This window comes from Rhea americana, unplaced genomic scaffold (genome assembly GCF_003343005.1).
Source record: "Rhea americana isolate MKP2758 unplaced genomic scaffold, rheAme1 scaffold_314, whole genome shotgun sequence".
Lineage (NCBI taxonomy): Eukaryota > Metazoa > Chordata > Aves > Rheiformes > Rheidae > Rhea > Rhea americana.
This window is the reverse complement of record NW_028186440.1, coordinates 147,740-164,428: the sequence shown is the minus strand read 5'-3', so window position 1 is coordinate 164,428 and position 16,689 is coordinate 147,740. Positions and strand designations below refer to the sequence as shown.

The window sequence follows — 16,689 nt, the reverse complement described above, 5'->3', positions numbered from 1 at the left end:
TACATACGTCACTTGTCTCTCTCTAGATTCTGAATTCTTTAGGACAAAGACTCTTGTTTTGTATTTCTGCAGAATGGTGAGTTGCTAGACCTCAGTTAGGAGTTCTAGAYGCTGCAATAATTTATTATCAGCACTGTGATGGTTGTAAAAACAACTCTTAGGTGACTGGATGCCTTTAGGCATAGACAGACAGATTTTTTTGAGGGGAAAATAGCTTGCCTTCATAGAAACAGTTTTGATATTTAAAAAATGAACAATACCTGAATGTGTCCAAATACATTGTTAAATGATTGCTTTTGAGGTCAGAATGACAGATGGGAAGTTAGGACAAGAGTAAAATGGGATATTTTTAAAATGCAGAGTCTTCAGTGAGTAATCTGTTGYCTGTCAAGTTGTGTGGGAAACAGTGTGCCTGTGTAAATCAAAACTTCCAGTATCGGGCTAGCATGGAAGAAAAGAAATTMATTTTCCTCCCTTGACCAAGAAGTTGCTGATATTCACCAGTTCTGTGGCCTAAGAGCCACACTGCTGGTCGGAAGGTATATGGTAGACGTGCTTACAACAGGTCTCTGAAAGATCTGTGCACGTCAAGCAACAAGTATTTTGTATGATTGCTGCAAGATAGAGTATATGCCTGAAAGTTAAAAATGCAGCTGTATCTCAGGAAAATTGAAATGTGCTTAGCTACAAGGAGACAAGATCTGTCTGTTGTCTGTAAAATGGAGGTTAAAAAGTGTTTCTCTGCTCTTCCGTCTTACTCACAGGTGATCCTTTTATCACAGCATGGCAGGCACAAGGGATTGAAATTAGGTTTTGGTTGCCAGTGGTATTTACTTTAGTGTTTCCTGACTCTGAAGGATTGGGCTTCTAAAAGCGGTCAAATGCTTTTAATTAGTTAATTACAAGTCAGATTGTTTTTGTACATTTGCCTTTGGTTAGGCAGCTCATAGTACTCTGGTAGGTTATGCCTATCCCACCAGGGAGGAGGCAGCCTTGTTGAATCGTCCCTGCCCAGCAGTAGCTGCAAAGAGAGCAGCTAGGCAGAGTGACCTTCTGTTACTTGCTTATTCTGTGAAGCGTACAAGATTGCTGGGTCCTGTTAAATCTTTTAATGTCACTGTAAAAGCACGACCCTAGTGTCCTACGCATGTTTGCCTGGCCTGACTCAGAGTATAGTTCTTGAGGAGGGTTTCTGAATCACAGTCTTGATACTCCCACATCCTACCAGGAAATGTGGAGTGCTGTGGCGACTAATTGCACGCGTCCGAACTACCAAACTTTTCATGTCACAATGACAGTGTTGCGGTGTTCCCTGTTGGTAGTTTTGTTGGATTTTGTACACATGATGTTTCTGCTTTAGTTTTTTTTTTTTATTTATTATATATATAAACACATTGCAGGCTGTTGAATTCCTTTGAAGTAATGTAGCAAGGTAGCATGGGGGAAGGCTGCTGTTTGCATCATGCCGGTGGTGCCCAGAGTCAGGGAGGAAACCTGCAAAATGGGAAGGAGGCGAAGGGACAGAGGCAAGTGAGACAYGGCAGGATGACAGCTTTGGAGCAGAGGCTTTGTGGTGAGAGCAAGTATTCAGCCACACAAAAGAGCAAAAGAAACACTAAAAGGAAAGTTTTTTGAGGGAAACCTCAGGGTGACTCTATAAGAGCCACCCTGATTTGCTATAATGAAAGTAAGCCTGAAAAAGAGGCCTCATCTGCCTGGACACAGTACGTAGGGAGGAAAGCTTGTTTACACATACTTTCATTTTTATTTTTATTCTTACCCATCCAATTTTAGTACTATCTGTTTTAAAGAGGAGTGTAATAATTCAGGAGTCAGGTTTCTTCATTTACTTTAAGTCTTCTGCGTCTTTCTTGGGTGCTGAAGTTAAGGAAGAAAATTCAAGCAGTTCCATCTCAAAGCTGTGGCCTGCTCAGGGTCCCCTTGGACTCCTCAGCAGGAACCTTATTCACCGTCCTTTTGTTGTCTTCATTCAGCTTTGCAAACTGTGTCCTGCAGAATGTGATTGAGTCTGAACTTACCAATTAGAAACTGGAAAGTTAAATTAATGATGGTGGTGATTTTTGTATGCTGCTGAATTGCATATGATCACAGACTTTATGCGCTTGCATTTTGGTTTGTTGCTAATGGAAACATTTTGGACTGTTATGTTCAACTCAATATTCTTAAAATAARCCTAACGCCCATGGGATGAAACTTCCAGCACTAGCCCTGGGCTTCCTCTGACACCTGAGTTGAATGTCKTTTCCTTCAGGACTGTCAAGCGCAGAAGGAGTGGGCTGTGGGTCAAGGCTGCTGTATACAGCAGCAACTCCAAGAGGTTAGAAAATGGTAATTGCATCCCAGATAATCAATATTATGTATTGGGAGCAAAGGAAAAGAACTTTTTGATGACTCTTCTTTTGATCGATGTGTATAATGCGCATACCATAGAGTGAAAGATGATTAAAACTATCTCAACTTGTATAATTATAATATTGCTGACTATAGATTTACTTTACACTATACTTTCTTATTGGCTCTCTAACCTCTCCTGATGTTACATCCTACTTGGAATTTTTAACTTCTGTCAAGAGTTTTAGTTACTGGTTTTTAACTTTATCTACACCTGATTTCATATGACAATTTGCTGTCTTTAGGAGAGATTGATATGCATACTTTTAAAACAGAAGGAGGCTTACTCGGGTAGTTAAGATTATAGAAACATCTGTTTTATTGTTCTCTGTAAGTTCCTCTTGCTTATGGCTGGCTTCAGTGCCCTGCTCTTGAGTTAGACATCTTTAAGGTTTCTTTAAAAACAGAAATGATTTATTGAATGGCTAATTTTCAGGGTTCTGTATGTCATTTCTGTTTTTGTGCATATATGCAAATCAAAATAGGAATTTTTATCAGATTGACCTTAATAACTCATAAAATAATGCTCATATCTGGCAGTTTTACTTCTAAACTCTGAGTTTGTTTATAATGCCAAATTTATTTTAACTCTGTTTTGTAGACATGGAGGTGATGAAGCCTTTRATTGAAGAGCACAGTTCTGATGAGGAACATGAACATGATTTGTCACCAGTTGAGAAGCATTACCAACTTGAAAATGAAGAAGGCATCTCGTATGTATTACTCCTAAGAATCAGCATGTTAAAATTCATTACCTCAGGTTTGTTCCTTGCAAGTAGTTCAGCAAGCTCTTGTGTACTTGCAGCCACAGTACAGTTTTGTGGTGTTACTTTAGGACTTTGCATGGGATTTTTGCTGCCAAACAGCAGCACTTTTTTCAGTAGGTTCTCTATTCTGCAGAAATTAACAGTGCACTGGTCATAAAATAGTCCAGGGCGCCCATGTGCTAAGTCATAAGGCTACTCAAAATTCAAGCAGTATTTAAGGAGGTTTTTGATTCCTTTTATTTTTTAATAAAGAAACTTCAGGAGACATTGGAAATACTTATGTGTTAAAGTTTAATTTGAAGATCTTGTGAAGTGTCTTTATTGATAAAGATTTTGTCTGTCAGATTCGTAATTTGTAATTGGTAACTGTTTGAATGTCAATGATTTTAAAGTAGTGTTGACAAAACTTAGTAATTTGGTCTGTTTCTGAGGCTTTCACAAGCTGAAGGAAGGAAGATCAGACTTGTATATTCCAATCGAAGGAGCTCACATGTAGAGATTAATAAGAATTTCCTTTGAATGTGSTGGACCACCTTAAGTAGATAAAGCTCACAAATTTTCCCATGCTAATAAATGTTAGGATTTTTTTTAAAAAATGAGAATATATTTTTGCTCTGACTTCTATTTTTATTCTCAGGTTTATACAAACACTTACCCACCTCCTCAAAGGAAACATTGGGACTGGGCTTCTAGGTCTTCCCCTTGCAATAAAAAATGCTGGCATTGTGGTAAGAATTCAATTTATTTTTCATAGATGACAAAAATTATCTATAATGTTTGACAGATACATGATTGAGCCCTAAAAACTGCTTCAGTCAGAACACTTAACGACTATGCATTGTGTTTTCTCTTATCCAAACAATTTTTCTGTGGAAAACAAATATTTTGTCTGAAAAAAGATTTGAATACAAACAGACTKCCATGATGTCTCATGGGAATTGTTGCTTGGGTTTACTTTATCTTTGTTTACACTTTGCTATATCTGTATTGTGTGTCCTAGGATGCACTGTCATCTTGTTAAATCAATCTTGTGTTTCTGGGGTGCAAGGCATAGCACAGTCTAGTGTATACTAGGTAGTAAACAATGACTCTCTCAGGGCAGTGTAATAGAAAAATAAATACCTGCTGTGAAAACCTTTGGTCAAATATCTTATTTAAAATAAATATTTAATTGAATATTATCTATGACTTGTAACTGTTAAAATTATTGGGCTGGCAACTATATATACATATTTTTTTAATTGTGCATCATCAAGCATACTAATGTAGTGGAAAGAAGTCTTTGAAGTGGCACTGTTGATGACAAAGTGATTCAAGCCGCTGTTTAGAATTGTGCAAAATATGCAATCTTCTGTCTTGCCCAATTTTTCTTAGCAAATATCATAATGAAGCTTTTATGAGAATGAAGTTTTTCTTGCCTGTTTGCTCTTTACTACTTGATTCCTCTGAAAACCCTTCTCTCAAAAAGTTAAAAGTAAGGTAAGGCCATAAAGCATTGGCAGCAAATCCACCTCTGAGGGAAAAAAAAAAAAAAAAACAGTTGCATGTAATTTTTTAATTTTAAAATTTATTTATTTGCTATGACGTGAAATTGCATGTAAAGATTTTCCCTCAGCATATTTTTGTGAAAGATTCTATTTACATAACTTCGGGTATTTACGTATCCCATGTTATAGGGGAGGCTACGCTGAACCCCATTGTTATATTGATTAAGTACACCTGCTTCCACAGGCTGCCCTCCAGTCACTGTTGTTAATGTGAGCGGATACCTGAGGGCTGATACAACTTGCTTTATTAATAAGACTTGGACAGCTGCATTGTCCTGTGATCAGGACAATCTGCCAAGAACTGACCACCTGGAACCACATCTTTGTTTTATCTGAACCATGTCTTAGTTCTGATGAACTAGGCTGAACAAAGCTTTGTCGTATGACTTGTGGTCATCACTGTCAGGTATATCTATAGGTGAGGGAAGGGGACTCATTTTAGGAGAGACAGACGCAAGTCGCCTCCTYCCTGGTTTGGGGATGCATGACCAGGAAACTCCTCAAGGTTGAGAGCCCAAATTGCTTGGTGGTATGTAGACTYTGCTTTATTTGCTAACTATTGATTGATCTTTCTTTCTATCCCTCTGATATGTGAATAGCCTATGCCTGCRAATTAATAAATTGTATTCCACTCATTGCTTATTTGTGTTGTGACATTGCTTATATGCATAACACATCGTCCTTTTTTTCCTCTATACCAGATTGGACCAATCAGCCTTGTTTTCATAGGAGTTGTATCAGTTCATTGTATGCACATCTTGGTACGTTGCAGCCACTCTCTATGTCAGAGGTAAATGTGGAACTATTCATTCTGTTGCTGACTTTGAATATTACTTTTTCTTTCTTCTTTTCTATTTCTAATTTTCAGACTGCAAAATGTCTTGATGCTGTAGCGTTTTCTACAGATCAGAGTCTTGTGCTTCAAAGAAGGAACACAAGTTCTTACGGTGCAACTATAAATGATAGCTGTACTTTGAGCAACGCTATCTGAATACATTGAAAAACACTTCCTTCACTACTCAAACACAAAATTAGGTTGGGAAGTAGCCAGGTCTTTCTCATTGCAGTTGCAATTGCATAGCATCTGTACCTGCCTGAAATGAGGGTTCTGAGATGACTCTGTTAGTGTCCACACCTTTTTTTTGTTTGCTTGTTTTTGTACTTCAGGATATTCCTTCCAATTTCTTTTTCAGAAACCACTAGACAGAAAATTATTTTATGTTGCTAATGTTTGGATTAAATCATTTTTCTAGACTATATGGGAGAAGATGCCTGTGATATCTTGGAAAAATGCTGAGTTGCCATGAAGACATTCTGCTCTGTAGTCCATCTTTGTGAATGTGTTTTTGACAGTGCCATTAGTGAGATAAGAAATATTTAGCTGTCACAGCTGTTTAAATTAGAAAATATTTTGCACTCATGCAATTTTCTATAATACTCTTCCATTTCTATATCTTTGTAGCTTCTTCCTACCTTCTGTATCTTCATAGCTTTGAAAAGCATTCAATTTATAAATAGCTATTTTAGAAAGTATTTTATAGGAATAAAGAATAAACTGTGAATTACTGTTAATGCTTTTCATGTTAGTATGTGAGCTCTGTCTCTTTGGATTGTGAAAACTCGATTCTTCACAATTGTGGTGCTGATGAAGTATGTTAAAATGATGCTAGTGGGGAGATGAATGTTAGATACGCCTCTAAGTGAGATGTACTGTACAGGGGGCGGGAATTTGAAGTTGACTTGTGGAGTATTCCAGTTAATAGTGATTTTCATTAACATCTGACAGCAAGGTAAAAATGGTTAAAGAGAAGGAGTAGGCTCTCATATTTTAAAAGTACAATAAAGCTTATTTGATCTGAATAGAGATGAAAAAGATTCTTGTCCTTGTAGCTGGGAAAACTACCATCTCAGTTTAACGATATATTCTACTATGAAGGGATTTTGTCATTCCTGGATCCTCCTTCCTTTCTCTGTAATTTTGAATGGCTTTTGAAGATATATGCAAAACTGAGACCACTGAAACAGTTACAAATGACTGTTCTTCCAAGAAAATCTGTGGTGCTGTTGAAGTTCTTTGTGACTTTTAGATAAGAGATCAATTTTTTAAGCTGCTGATATAAGAATCTGATTCTACACAACTGTGTAGAATCAGATTATCAAGAAACTTCCTTTGTAAGAAGCTGATGTGCTGCTGAGTTAGTGGGAAGCAACATGGTTCATATGTTTATAGAGTGCTGAATAGTATTACTTGTGGGAGATGAGCTCAAACTGTGACTCTGAACTTCAGCTACTGCAGAATGGTATCACAGATGATTCCTTATTGTAATCCTGTGAGACCACCAGCATTTTCAAGGTACGGTTCTAGGCCATGATAATTTCTAGTTAGATCTGTTCTTTCTCCACTCTTTCAGGTTGAAAAAATACTCACTAGGATATAGTGATACAGTTAGTTATGCCATGGAAGTGGGGCCCCTGGCTGCTCTTCAGAAAAGAGCTTCTTGGGGAAGGTAAGCTTGCATTAGAATTTAATTTAATTGACATTCTTAAAATTAATGACTGCACTTGGAATGGTTAGAACACTTCTTACTAAGGCATTGCTTGCTCAAAGAATGTGTTCTCTATGCTTGATGTTTCTTTATGCAATGCTATTTATTAGTTTCTGTGGCCAACTAAGGAACATGGGAGGACTGGGGAATGTGCTTCTGTTAGGCATTTCATTTTGCAGGTCTGCAGGAGCTGTGAAGAAGTGAATTCTGTTACGTGTTAGAGGAAAAGATGTGCTAAAGCCAGAAGCGTGTTCTGTATTGTCTAATGGATTGAAGTAATTTAAGTTTTCAGTTCTCTTCTATCACAAACACATTTCTCTTTATGAGAGTTCACTCTTTAAATAAGTTGACACTGCAAACATAAATGATTTAAATATATTTCTTCTGAGAGGAAGGAAAGCTTTCTTTGATTCCTATTTAAATATGAATTGCAAACGATGGAGTAATATTTATTATATTTTGCAATACTGACATGGAGATATTAATACCTTGTTGTCTCTTTTAAATACTTTTTCTCCATTTTGAAAAAGGCCATAATTTTGCCTTTTCCATCTGTTGCTGTATGACAGTTTACAGAGTTTAAAATGGTTGTAGTATGACTACACAGTAATGAAACTCAGAACCTTGAGATTGTTGTTAAATGTTAATATCGGTTTTAAAGGCCTTTCTCCCTATCTTGAAAAAGGCTATGATTTTGTCCTGTTATTTGCAAGGATGCAGCATCTTGTATCATGTGCTTTGACTATTACTGGATTCCAAAAGAGAAAAAAAAGAAAAGATGAACTAGTCCTTTAAGATCTTTGTGCTTACTTCATATGAATGGAGTAGAACTCAATTATAGAGAAAATTGGTTTGTAATGAAATAGAATGGAAATACTGTAATGCATCAAAGAGTTATAAGCTACAAATGGCAATTCTGTTTCCAGAGACACTGCTGCAGAAAATTTGTTCTCTGAGGCAATTTTCTGCTGTATGTTTAACTCTATCAAAACAGTTTTATGTCTTCAGGCCACTAGTGTGCATAACATTTTAAAAAATAATATGAGCCATAGTTTAGAATTTTTTTCAATGAGATAAAATGTTTGAAAATATATCTAGATACATTCATACTGAGCCACTTAGTAAGCAGTGGAGACTTATGTTATCTTGAATTGCTGAAACTTCGGTAACTTAGACTGTATGAGACATTTCATCTTCTCTGGTCTCCATGGAAAATGACTGTGTTAAAGTGCTAAAGAGTGCAGCATAAGTTACATGTGCACTGAATATATGTGTCTATTTTTTGTATTTTTGTACCGCATTGTTAAACAGAAGTCTTTGAATTACATTTTGTGGCACTTTAAAATATATGACTGCCTTATGCCTTTCTGAGAAACCTTGATATTCACTTGGTGTTACCTTAAAAAAATTACTTTGTGCTACCAGAGGAGGAACCTGCATTGCAGTGCTCCTGAAATTAATGTGGCATTTGAATCTAGCATTTTCCTTAGTGTAAAAAGAAGTAATAGTTTTATATCATGTGGAAATGGGTTAATTGTTTGAATCTTAAGTATAACATATATATATATTTTTTTCCCCTCAGATATATTGTCGACTTTTTTCTAGTGATAACACAGCTGGGATTTTGTAGCGTTTATGTTGTGTTCTTGGCAGAGAATGTGAAACAAGTGAGTAAAGATATAAAGATACTGGATGGATACAATTATGATTTTAGTTTGCTTTCCCTCCAAATTTTATTTCCTTTCTTTATGAAGTTCAAAAGAACTACTCATAAAAAGTGAAGTTGAGAGATGCACAGAATAGGTTCTGCCATGGTTTCCACAAAAGAGCTTTTGGAATAAAGGAGCAATTTGCGAAGTGAACTGAATCCAGATCTTGCGTAAGTGTTGGACTTTGTTGCCCTGTGATTTGTTTGTTGAATTTAAAAATTAATTATAGATAACATAGAAAATAAAGTCAAAAGTGGCCTGAGAGCCTGTTGTTGCTGAAATTTTTTTTTGGTCAGGCTTTGCTTTTAACCTCTTTTTACTGACCTCCTGAATGTTTTTTCCTTTTCATGTCAGTGGAATCTTCAGTTCTATTCTTATTTACTATCTTCCCTTTTCCAGAATTATCTTACAATTAGTCATCTACATTTCAGTATAATTGTGATTTTGGACGAGCGTGGCGTTGTTAACTCATAAATGACCTGTGATCCACTGTGATCTCTTGATCCTTTACTGCAGAATTGTTCTAGGCAGTTCTTCTAGTTCTTCTATTTATACAAATAATTTCTGCTTACCTACGGAACTCTCTATCTGTCCTTGCTGAATTGATTTTAGCCAGTTCTCAAGGTTGGATTTTAATCCTCTTCTACATTGTTTTACTTTCCATCTGCAAATGGAATTTTTAAAACTTGCTTATTACACCATTGATTTTATTAATTAAAATATAAAACAGCACTGCTCATATAGCATTTCATAGTTCTTTACTTTAAATATTAATACATATATTATGTAGTATTAAATGTATGCAGACAAACATTTCAGTAYGTTGTAGCTCTTTAAAATGGATTGAATATTATTAGAAAAATGCTACAATTTATCATTTTTGCAAGTTATAGTTAAGAATATCTAAAACCCAAATATTTTGTCATGCTATTTTCATAAAAGATTCAATTAAAAATTGTGTATGACCACCCACACAGTTGAAAATGCACATACACGTTCCAAACAAGCCCCTAACCTTTCAAGAAAACCAAACTGTCCCCCTCTATGCACTTAGTAAGCTGCTGTGTCCCTGCCAGTGTACCTGCTCATACGATTAAGGTTGGGCACTTGACATAAAACTAATGACGATGAATCTGGGCTTTTGTCTAAACGTGTGTGCTGTGTAATTAGTAAAGTGGGCGAGGAATAAGGTAAGACAGATATGAGACTGAGCATTAATCATCTGTATGGACTCTCATTCCACCCAATGAGATACATGAGATACAATGTTTCTTTACATAGTTAGCTTATTTTAATGAGGAAGACATGTGTCCCCATGAGCAGTTAGTAAGTAGTAGATATATGTCTTTTTTCCCCATGTAGACAAGTATTTATATTATGTTTAAAAAGTATTCGAAGTTCTACACAGGAAGTTGCTTTCAAGATGTGAAGAATTTGCGTGTGTGTGTGTATATTTATATCTGTGTCTCAGGAAGAAACAACGTATCCAAATTTTTACTTATTTATATATAAAATATATAAAAATAAGTATATATAATTTATATATATTTTATATATAAATAAATAGAAATTTGGATACGCTGTTTCTTCCTGATACACAGATTACAAAATGAAAAAAACCTTAAACACAATCACACTGTCACTGTATGACATAGTCATAGTCTACTTTACCTCTGACATTTCTTTTACTGGTCTTTGGAGGTGGGAATTCTTACTGCATGCATCGTAATGTAAGTTCAAACAGAAACCCTTCCCATCTAGCAAGTGTTAGACCAGCCAGTCCTTATTCTTTCATTTTGACCTTAAACATAAGGCAAGACTGAGCACTTAGAGGTCTCRTCTCGTGTAGGTTTTGAAAAAATGAAGCCTTTTAAGAAATCGTGTTGCCACCTTCTCGAAGGAGAGTTAAATGCAGTCAGAGCTTAATGCAGTCAGAGTATGTAGAGATACTGCGAGGAAGGCTAAGGCCCAGTTGCAGTTGAATCTGGCAAGGACCACAGGAAAGACTTCTTCACGTACATCAGTAGCAAGAGGAGGACTAGGGAGAATGTGGGCCTGCTCCTGAATGGGACAGGGGCCCTGGTGACAAGGGATTCAGAGAAGGCAGAATTACTGAATGCTGCCTTCGCTTCAGTCTTCACTGCTAAGGACAGCCCYCAGGAATCSTGTAGCCTGGACGTGAGGGAGAAAGTCCAGAGAAGGGAAGAGTTTCCTTTGGTTGAGGAGGATAGGATTAGAGACCTTCTGGGCAGGCTAGRCATCCACAAATCCATGGGCCCAAGCAGGATGCACCCACGGGTACTGAGGGAGCTGGCGGATGTTGTTGCCAAGCCGCTCTCCATCATCTTTAAAAGATCCTGGAGAACTGCAGAGGTGCCTGAGGACAGGAAGAAAGCCARTGTCACTCCAGTCTTCAAGAAGKGCAAGAAGGAGGACCCAGGCAACTCTAGGCCGGTCACCGTCACCTCCATCCCTGSAAAGGGGATGGAACAGCTCATTCTGGATGTCATCTCCAGGCATGTGGAGGAAAAGAAGGTGATTAAGAGTAGCCAGCATGGATTCACCAAGGGGAAATCATGCTTAACCAATCTGATAGCCTTCTCTGATGGAATGAYKGKCTGGGTAGATGAGGGCAGAGCAGTGGACRTTGTGTACCTTGACTTCAGCAAGGCTTTGGACACTGTCTCCCAGAACATCCTCCTAGAGAAGCTCAGGAAGTGTGGGTTAGACGAGTGGCCAGTGAGGTGGCTTGAGAACTGGCTGAAAGGCAGAGCTCAGAGGGTCATCATCAGTGGTGTGGAGTCTAGTTGGAGGCCTGTAGCTAGCAGTGTCCCTCAGGGCATCCAGTCTTCTTCAGCTTTTTCATCAACGACCTGGATGAKGGGACTGAGTGCCTCCTCAGCAAGTTTGCAGATGATCCCAAGCTGGGAGGAGTGGCTGATACACCTGAGGGCTGTGCTGCCATTCAGAGAGACCTGGACAGGCTGGAGAGCTGGGCAGAGAGGAACCTCGTGAGGTTCAACAAGGGCAAGTGCAGAGTCCTGCCCCTAGGGAAAAATACCCCTAGGCACCAGGACAAGGTGGAGGCTGACCTTGTGGAGAGCAGCTCTGCAGAGAAAGACCTGGGAGTGCTGGTGGATGACAAGTTGACCACGAGCCATCAGTGTGCCCTTGTGGCCAAGAAGGCCAATGGTCTCCTGGGGTGCATTGAGAAGAGTGTTGCCAGCAGGTGGAGGGAGGTGATCCTGCCCCTCTTCTCAGCCCTGGGGAGGCCTCATCTCGAGTCCTGTGTCCAGTTCTGGGCTCCCCAGTACAAGAGAGACATGGAGCTACTGGAGAGAATCCATCATAGGGCTACAAAGATGATCAGAGGGCTGGAGCACCTGCCCTCTGAGGAATGGCTGCAAGAGCTGGGCCTGTTTAGCCTGGGGAAGAGAAGAGTGAGGGGGGATCTTATCAATGTGTACAAGTACCTGAAGGGAGGGTGTCAAGGGGATGGGGACAAACTCTTTTCAGTTGTCCCRTGTGACAGGASAAGAGGCAATGGGCAGAAATTGAAGCACAGGAAGTTCTGCCTGACCGTGAGGGGGAATTTCTTCCCTGTGAGAGTGACGGAGCACTGGMRCAGGTTGCYCWGAGAGGTKRTGGAGTCTCCTTCTCTGGAGATCTTCGAGGTCTGCCTGGATGCAACCCTGTCTACCATGCTCTAGGTGCCCCTGCTGAGCGGGGAGGTTGTACTAGATGATCTCCAGAGGTCCCTTCCAACCTTATTCATTCTGTGAAAGCTGGATATGGACCCCACACAGATGGGAATCTGTGCAAAACCAGTAGTTGCAGAGACCTGTAACACACACCCTGTAAATGAATTTGTTATCAGCAAGTCAGAAGTCTCACTTAAAAGTCTATTTAATTCAGATTGTGCTCAGATTTTCTCTTGGAGGTTGTGTCTTCTTCCCAGCAAGTTTGTTGCATATATCTGTCCTTTAGAGGGCACCAAAGAACAAAAATTGGTATAGCTTTAAATCTGTACCTAACTGGGTAATGGAAGTTTGGGACAGATGAACAGAGGACTGGAAAACTAGATTGTGAAATGTTTGATTTCCCTTTCTTCCTAATGGATGTCCAATATAGATTTTTTACAGACACTATGGAGAAAAGACCTGGAATTAGAAGCTAACGGTGTTGATTGCATTATGTGTGTTTTGATTCCTTTGTGTTACAAGACCCCATTTTCAGTTGTTTATGTTAAATTTCAAGTAAAGCTCTTCCTAAGGAATTTTTGCTGAGGCAACAAAGATACTCAGGTTGGTGGAGCGAGTCCAGTAGGATGCAAGTAAGAGGCTTGTGGGTTAAAGTGGCTATATTTGGAGAAGAATGATGAAACTGGAATAGAGTTCAAGGCTGATGGCAGCAAGACTGGGATAGGAAAAGCATGATCCCCTCCGTATCTGCTTTTCCTGCTTGTGGAATATAAAACCTTTTTGGCATTCTTACACTGTTCATGAATATTTGTAGAGTTTTCTGGAAAAGTGTCCTTTTCTTGTTGCTTACTGATAAAGCTATAGTATACCGTCAAATTCTTGCTATGTGGGAGCGCTTGGTTAGCTCAGTAGGCTTCAACCTTGAAGATGACCTATTAAGGTCATTAAGGACCTATTTTGTGCTAGACCTGACTCAAAGACTGCTATTTTGATCCCACAAGATGCTGAAAAGTCTGTAGAACGTATGGCAGAAACAGCAGGCTTTGGGGTGTAGGTGATGCCACATGCTAATGTCTGTGCATGAGAGGATCAAGAGCATGCAGCACAAATGTTCTTAATTTTGACTTTTTAAAACTTTTTAAGTACTTAATTTTGCTACCTTTGATGTAGTTTTTGTAATGTATCTAAGGTTTTATCTCTCCTTTATAGTCAGAATAAGCACGAGCGTGGTAATATAGAACATCATTTTATTGACGTTCTCCAGAAGCCAGAACTACTTTAGTAGAAAAGATAATGAAGGGAAGCCATGATTCTCAAGGAGCAAATGTGTATTTCTGTGTCACATATCTTTGGCTTGCTTTTAGCAATGGGAAAATCTGGAGTGTGTTTGTTTATTGTAAGAAATTTCCAAGCACAAATCCTTGACTGAGTAAGTGAAGAGCCTTGTTGGCTTATAAAGCCTAAGTTGGCTTATATCCAGATATTTCAGATTGCTTTGCTTCATTCATAGGAGAGAGACAGCTGGATATAATGTCTACTGTATCTTGTTCTGACATGACTGCCCTTAGCAGTGATGCACTAGCTGAAAACAGCAGGAGATTGAGTGATGATTGACCAGAATAGGAACCTGAGATTATACTGAATTTAGGGCCAGGGAGTCCCATCTTGGCAGTTTCAGTTAACTGTGGCTTGCAGATGTCTGCGTCAATATTCACTTGATAATGGCAGTGTAGAGTTTGTGTGCGGCTGTAATATGTTCTTTCTCTGTGGTTCTTCTCAATTTTTGTCAAAATAAAAATGGGTAAATATAAAGACGATTTAAGATGGCCCTTTATCTCTGACATATTGTGGAAGTGTGATCTGGATTTTATGCCCCTCATCATGGTAGCTGAACATGGTAGATGTGAACTTGAATCAAATCCTATGCAATATTACACAACAATAGTGTTATGCAGTACTACACACTGTGTGTTCAAGCAGTTTGGCCCAATAAACTCCAGGTAAATATCTAGTTGGAATTTGATATTGCAAATAGGGGAAAAAAAAAAAAACAGAATTCTGATTTCAGGAACTTCTTACTGAGTTTTGCACGTACAAGTGAAATTGTTGTTTTCTTAAGAGAAAACTGCTACTCAGAATGATTTGGGTAGCAGCTAGCTTATATTGTGGCATTTTAAAGATGTTTTAGAACCTAGTCTGTATCCTGCATGCAGTTTCTTTTTTAGCAGTATTTTTTTTGAATAGTTCATCAGGTTAAAGATATTCGTATAAACTGAAGGCATGTTAAATATTTAGTGTGGATGAGGCTTTCAAAGGGACTGAAGGGAGTTACATTCTCAAATTGCATTGTAATTTCTAGAAAATCCTCCTGTATGTCATTGTGTGTAGGACATCTCTGGCTACCTGTGAATACATGCAATTAAGTAAACATGCAAGCCTGTTATTAAGGTACTTGCTCTATATTTTTAAGTGCTATGGAAAAACATAGGAAATTTCCTACAGGGACTCTTACTTCATTCACATAGCATTAGAGAAGTAATTTAATTAAGCATTTGGCATAATGCTTGGCCAAACAAAGTTACTGTAGCTCTGAATTCAGTGAAATTCAGTTCTACGTGAATTTAGCTCTTTTTAGTAGCTTTCTAAAAACTTTTTCTTAATGAAAACCCACAAGTGTTAAAGATGTATTATAACTGACACTCTTCTGATTCTTGGGAGGTAGATACCTTCAGTGTTTTAGTAAAGACAAGGGCTCGCTATTTTCTTCTAAAGTGATATTTCTAGAAAATGTGTGGTTGTATCTTTTTTTTTAATCTTTCCCTTTTTCATAATGAAAAATTCTAGTGCTTATTGTTATAAAGAAAAGAATTTTAAATAAATTCTACCTTCTTCAGTTTGTGGATTGTCTGAAACAATGGAGCTAAGGTGAATTGTGGGATTTTTCTGGAGACTTGCTAAATTTAAGTTTGACAGAATTGCCAGTTTAAATGACACAATTTCTATACTCTTGATTTTGTACTATCAACTAACTCCTTTTAGCTTATGAAGTTTCACAGTCCCAAGGATCCCTTGATTGCCTACCATATCTCCTGCTTGTCCTCTTATCTCCCTTTCTTCCTCTTCCTCAAGCTAACAAATTAATAGCCCTGAGTTGCTGTAATAGATATTCAAGATAGCTAATATACTTTCACATTGTGTAATACTAACTATTTGCAGATATGAATTTAAATTGATTTAGTGGATACAGGTCTGCGTAAGCTCTTAGAGCTCTTGACTTTTTAAATGGAGCCAAAGTTGATTAAGAAAGGAGTGAAGTTAAAGTAATTTGAATTAAAATAAAGACAACTGGGTTATTGGACACTGAAATCAAACAATAGCAGTTGGTCGTCTTACCCCTTACTCTCCTTAAGAAAATTAAAACTCTGAATATGTAGACCTAAATTGATCTTGCCTAGATTCATTTTACCTAACTCTGGCTGCCTAGGAGACGGACATGTAGTCTGAACTACTCAGGTACGTTTCTGGTTTAGGCAATTGTGGGATAAAGACAAGGTCTTTCAGGGCACAGTTTCATCATTTGTCCTAAGGTGAGCCACCTGCTAAAGATGCCCGTCTTCCTTTCGGCATGGGGAGTATACTGAACCTAAAATACCTAGCTTTCAGCAGATAAACTTGGAGGGACAAATACCACTTAAAAAAAACTGTGTTGTGACCATACACAAAAAATTCAGTGGTACCATTTTTTTTTAAAAAAATATCAATTTTCCAACAGGTCCATGAAGGATTTTTGGAAAACAAGACTATTTCCATAAATGCCAGTGTCACCAGCAATTCTTCAGAGAAAAGAAGTACCGATTTACGGATATACATGCTGTGTTTTCTGCCGTTTATAATCCTCCTGGTCTTTATTCGTGACCTTAAAAGCCTGTCCTTGCTTTCATTGCTTGCCAATCTGTCCATGGCTGTCAGCCTGGTGATCATTTACCAGTATATTGTTAGAGTGAGTA

The 16,689-nt window shown here is 38.1% G+C and overlaps 1 protein-coding gene across 4 annotated transcripts in view; it reads left to right on the top strand.

Moving 5' to 3' along the window:
* Nucleotides 1-16,689, top strand: part of SLC36A4 (solute carrier family 36 member 4) — a 129,169-nt gene that overhangs the window by 11,177 nt on the left and 101,303 nt on the right. For all 4 annotated transcript variants that reach the window (XM_085310236.1, XM_085310233.1, XM_085310234.1 and 1 more), the window contains exons 2-7: nt 3,014-3,125; nt 3,817-3,907; nt 5,428-5,516; nt 7,138-7,233; nt 8,855-8,939; nt 16,455-16,682. In XM_085310236.1, the coding sequence (XP_085166362.1) occupies nt 3,014-3,125; nt 3,817-3,907; nt 5,428-5,516; nt 7,138-7,233; nt 8,855-8,939; nt 16,455-16,682 (701 nt within the window). The remainder of the gene's footprint in view (nt 1-3,013; nt 3,126-3,816; nt 3,908-5,427; nt 5,517-7,137; nt 7,234-8,854; nt 8,940-16,454; nt 16,683-16,689) is intronic.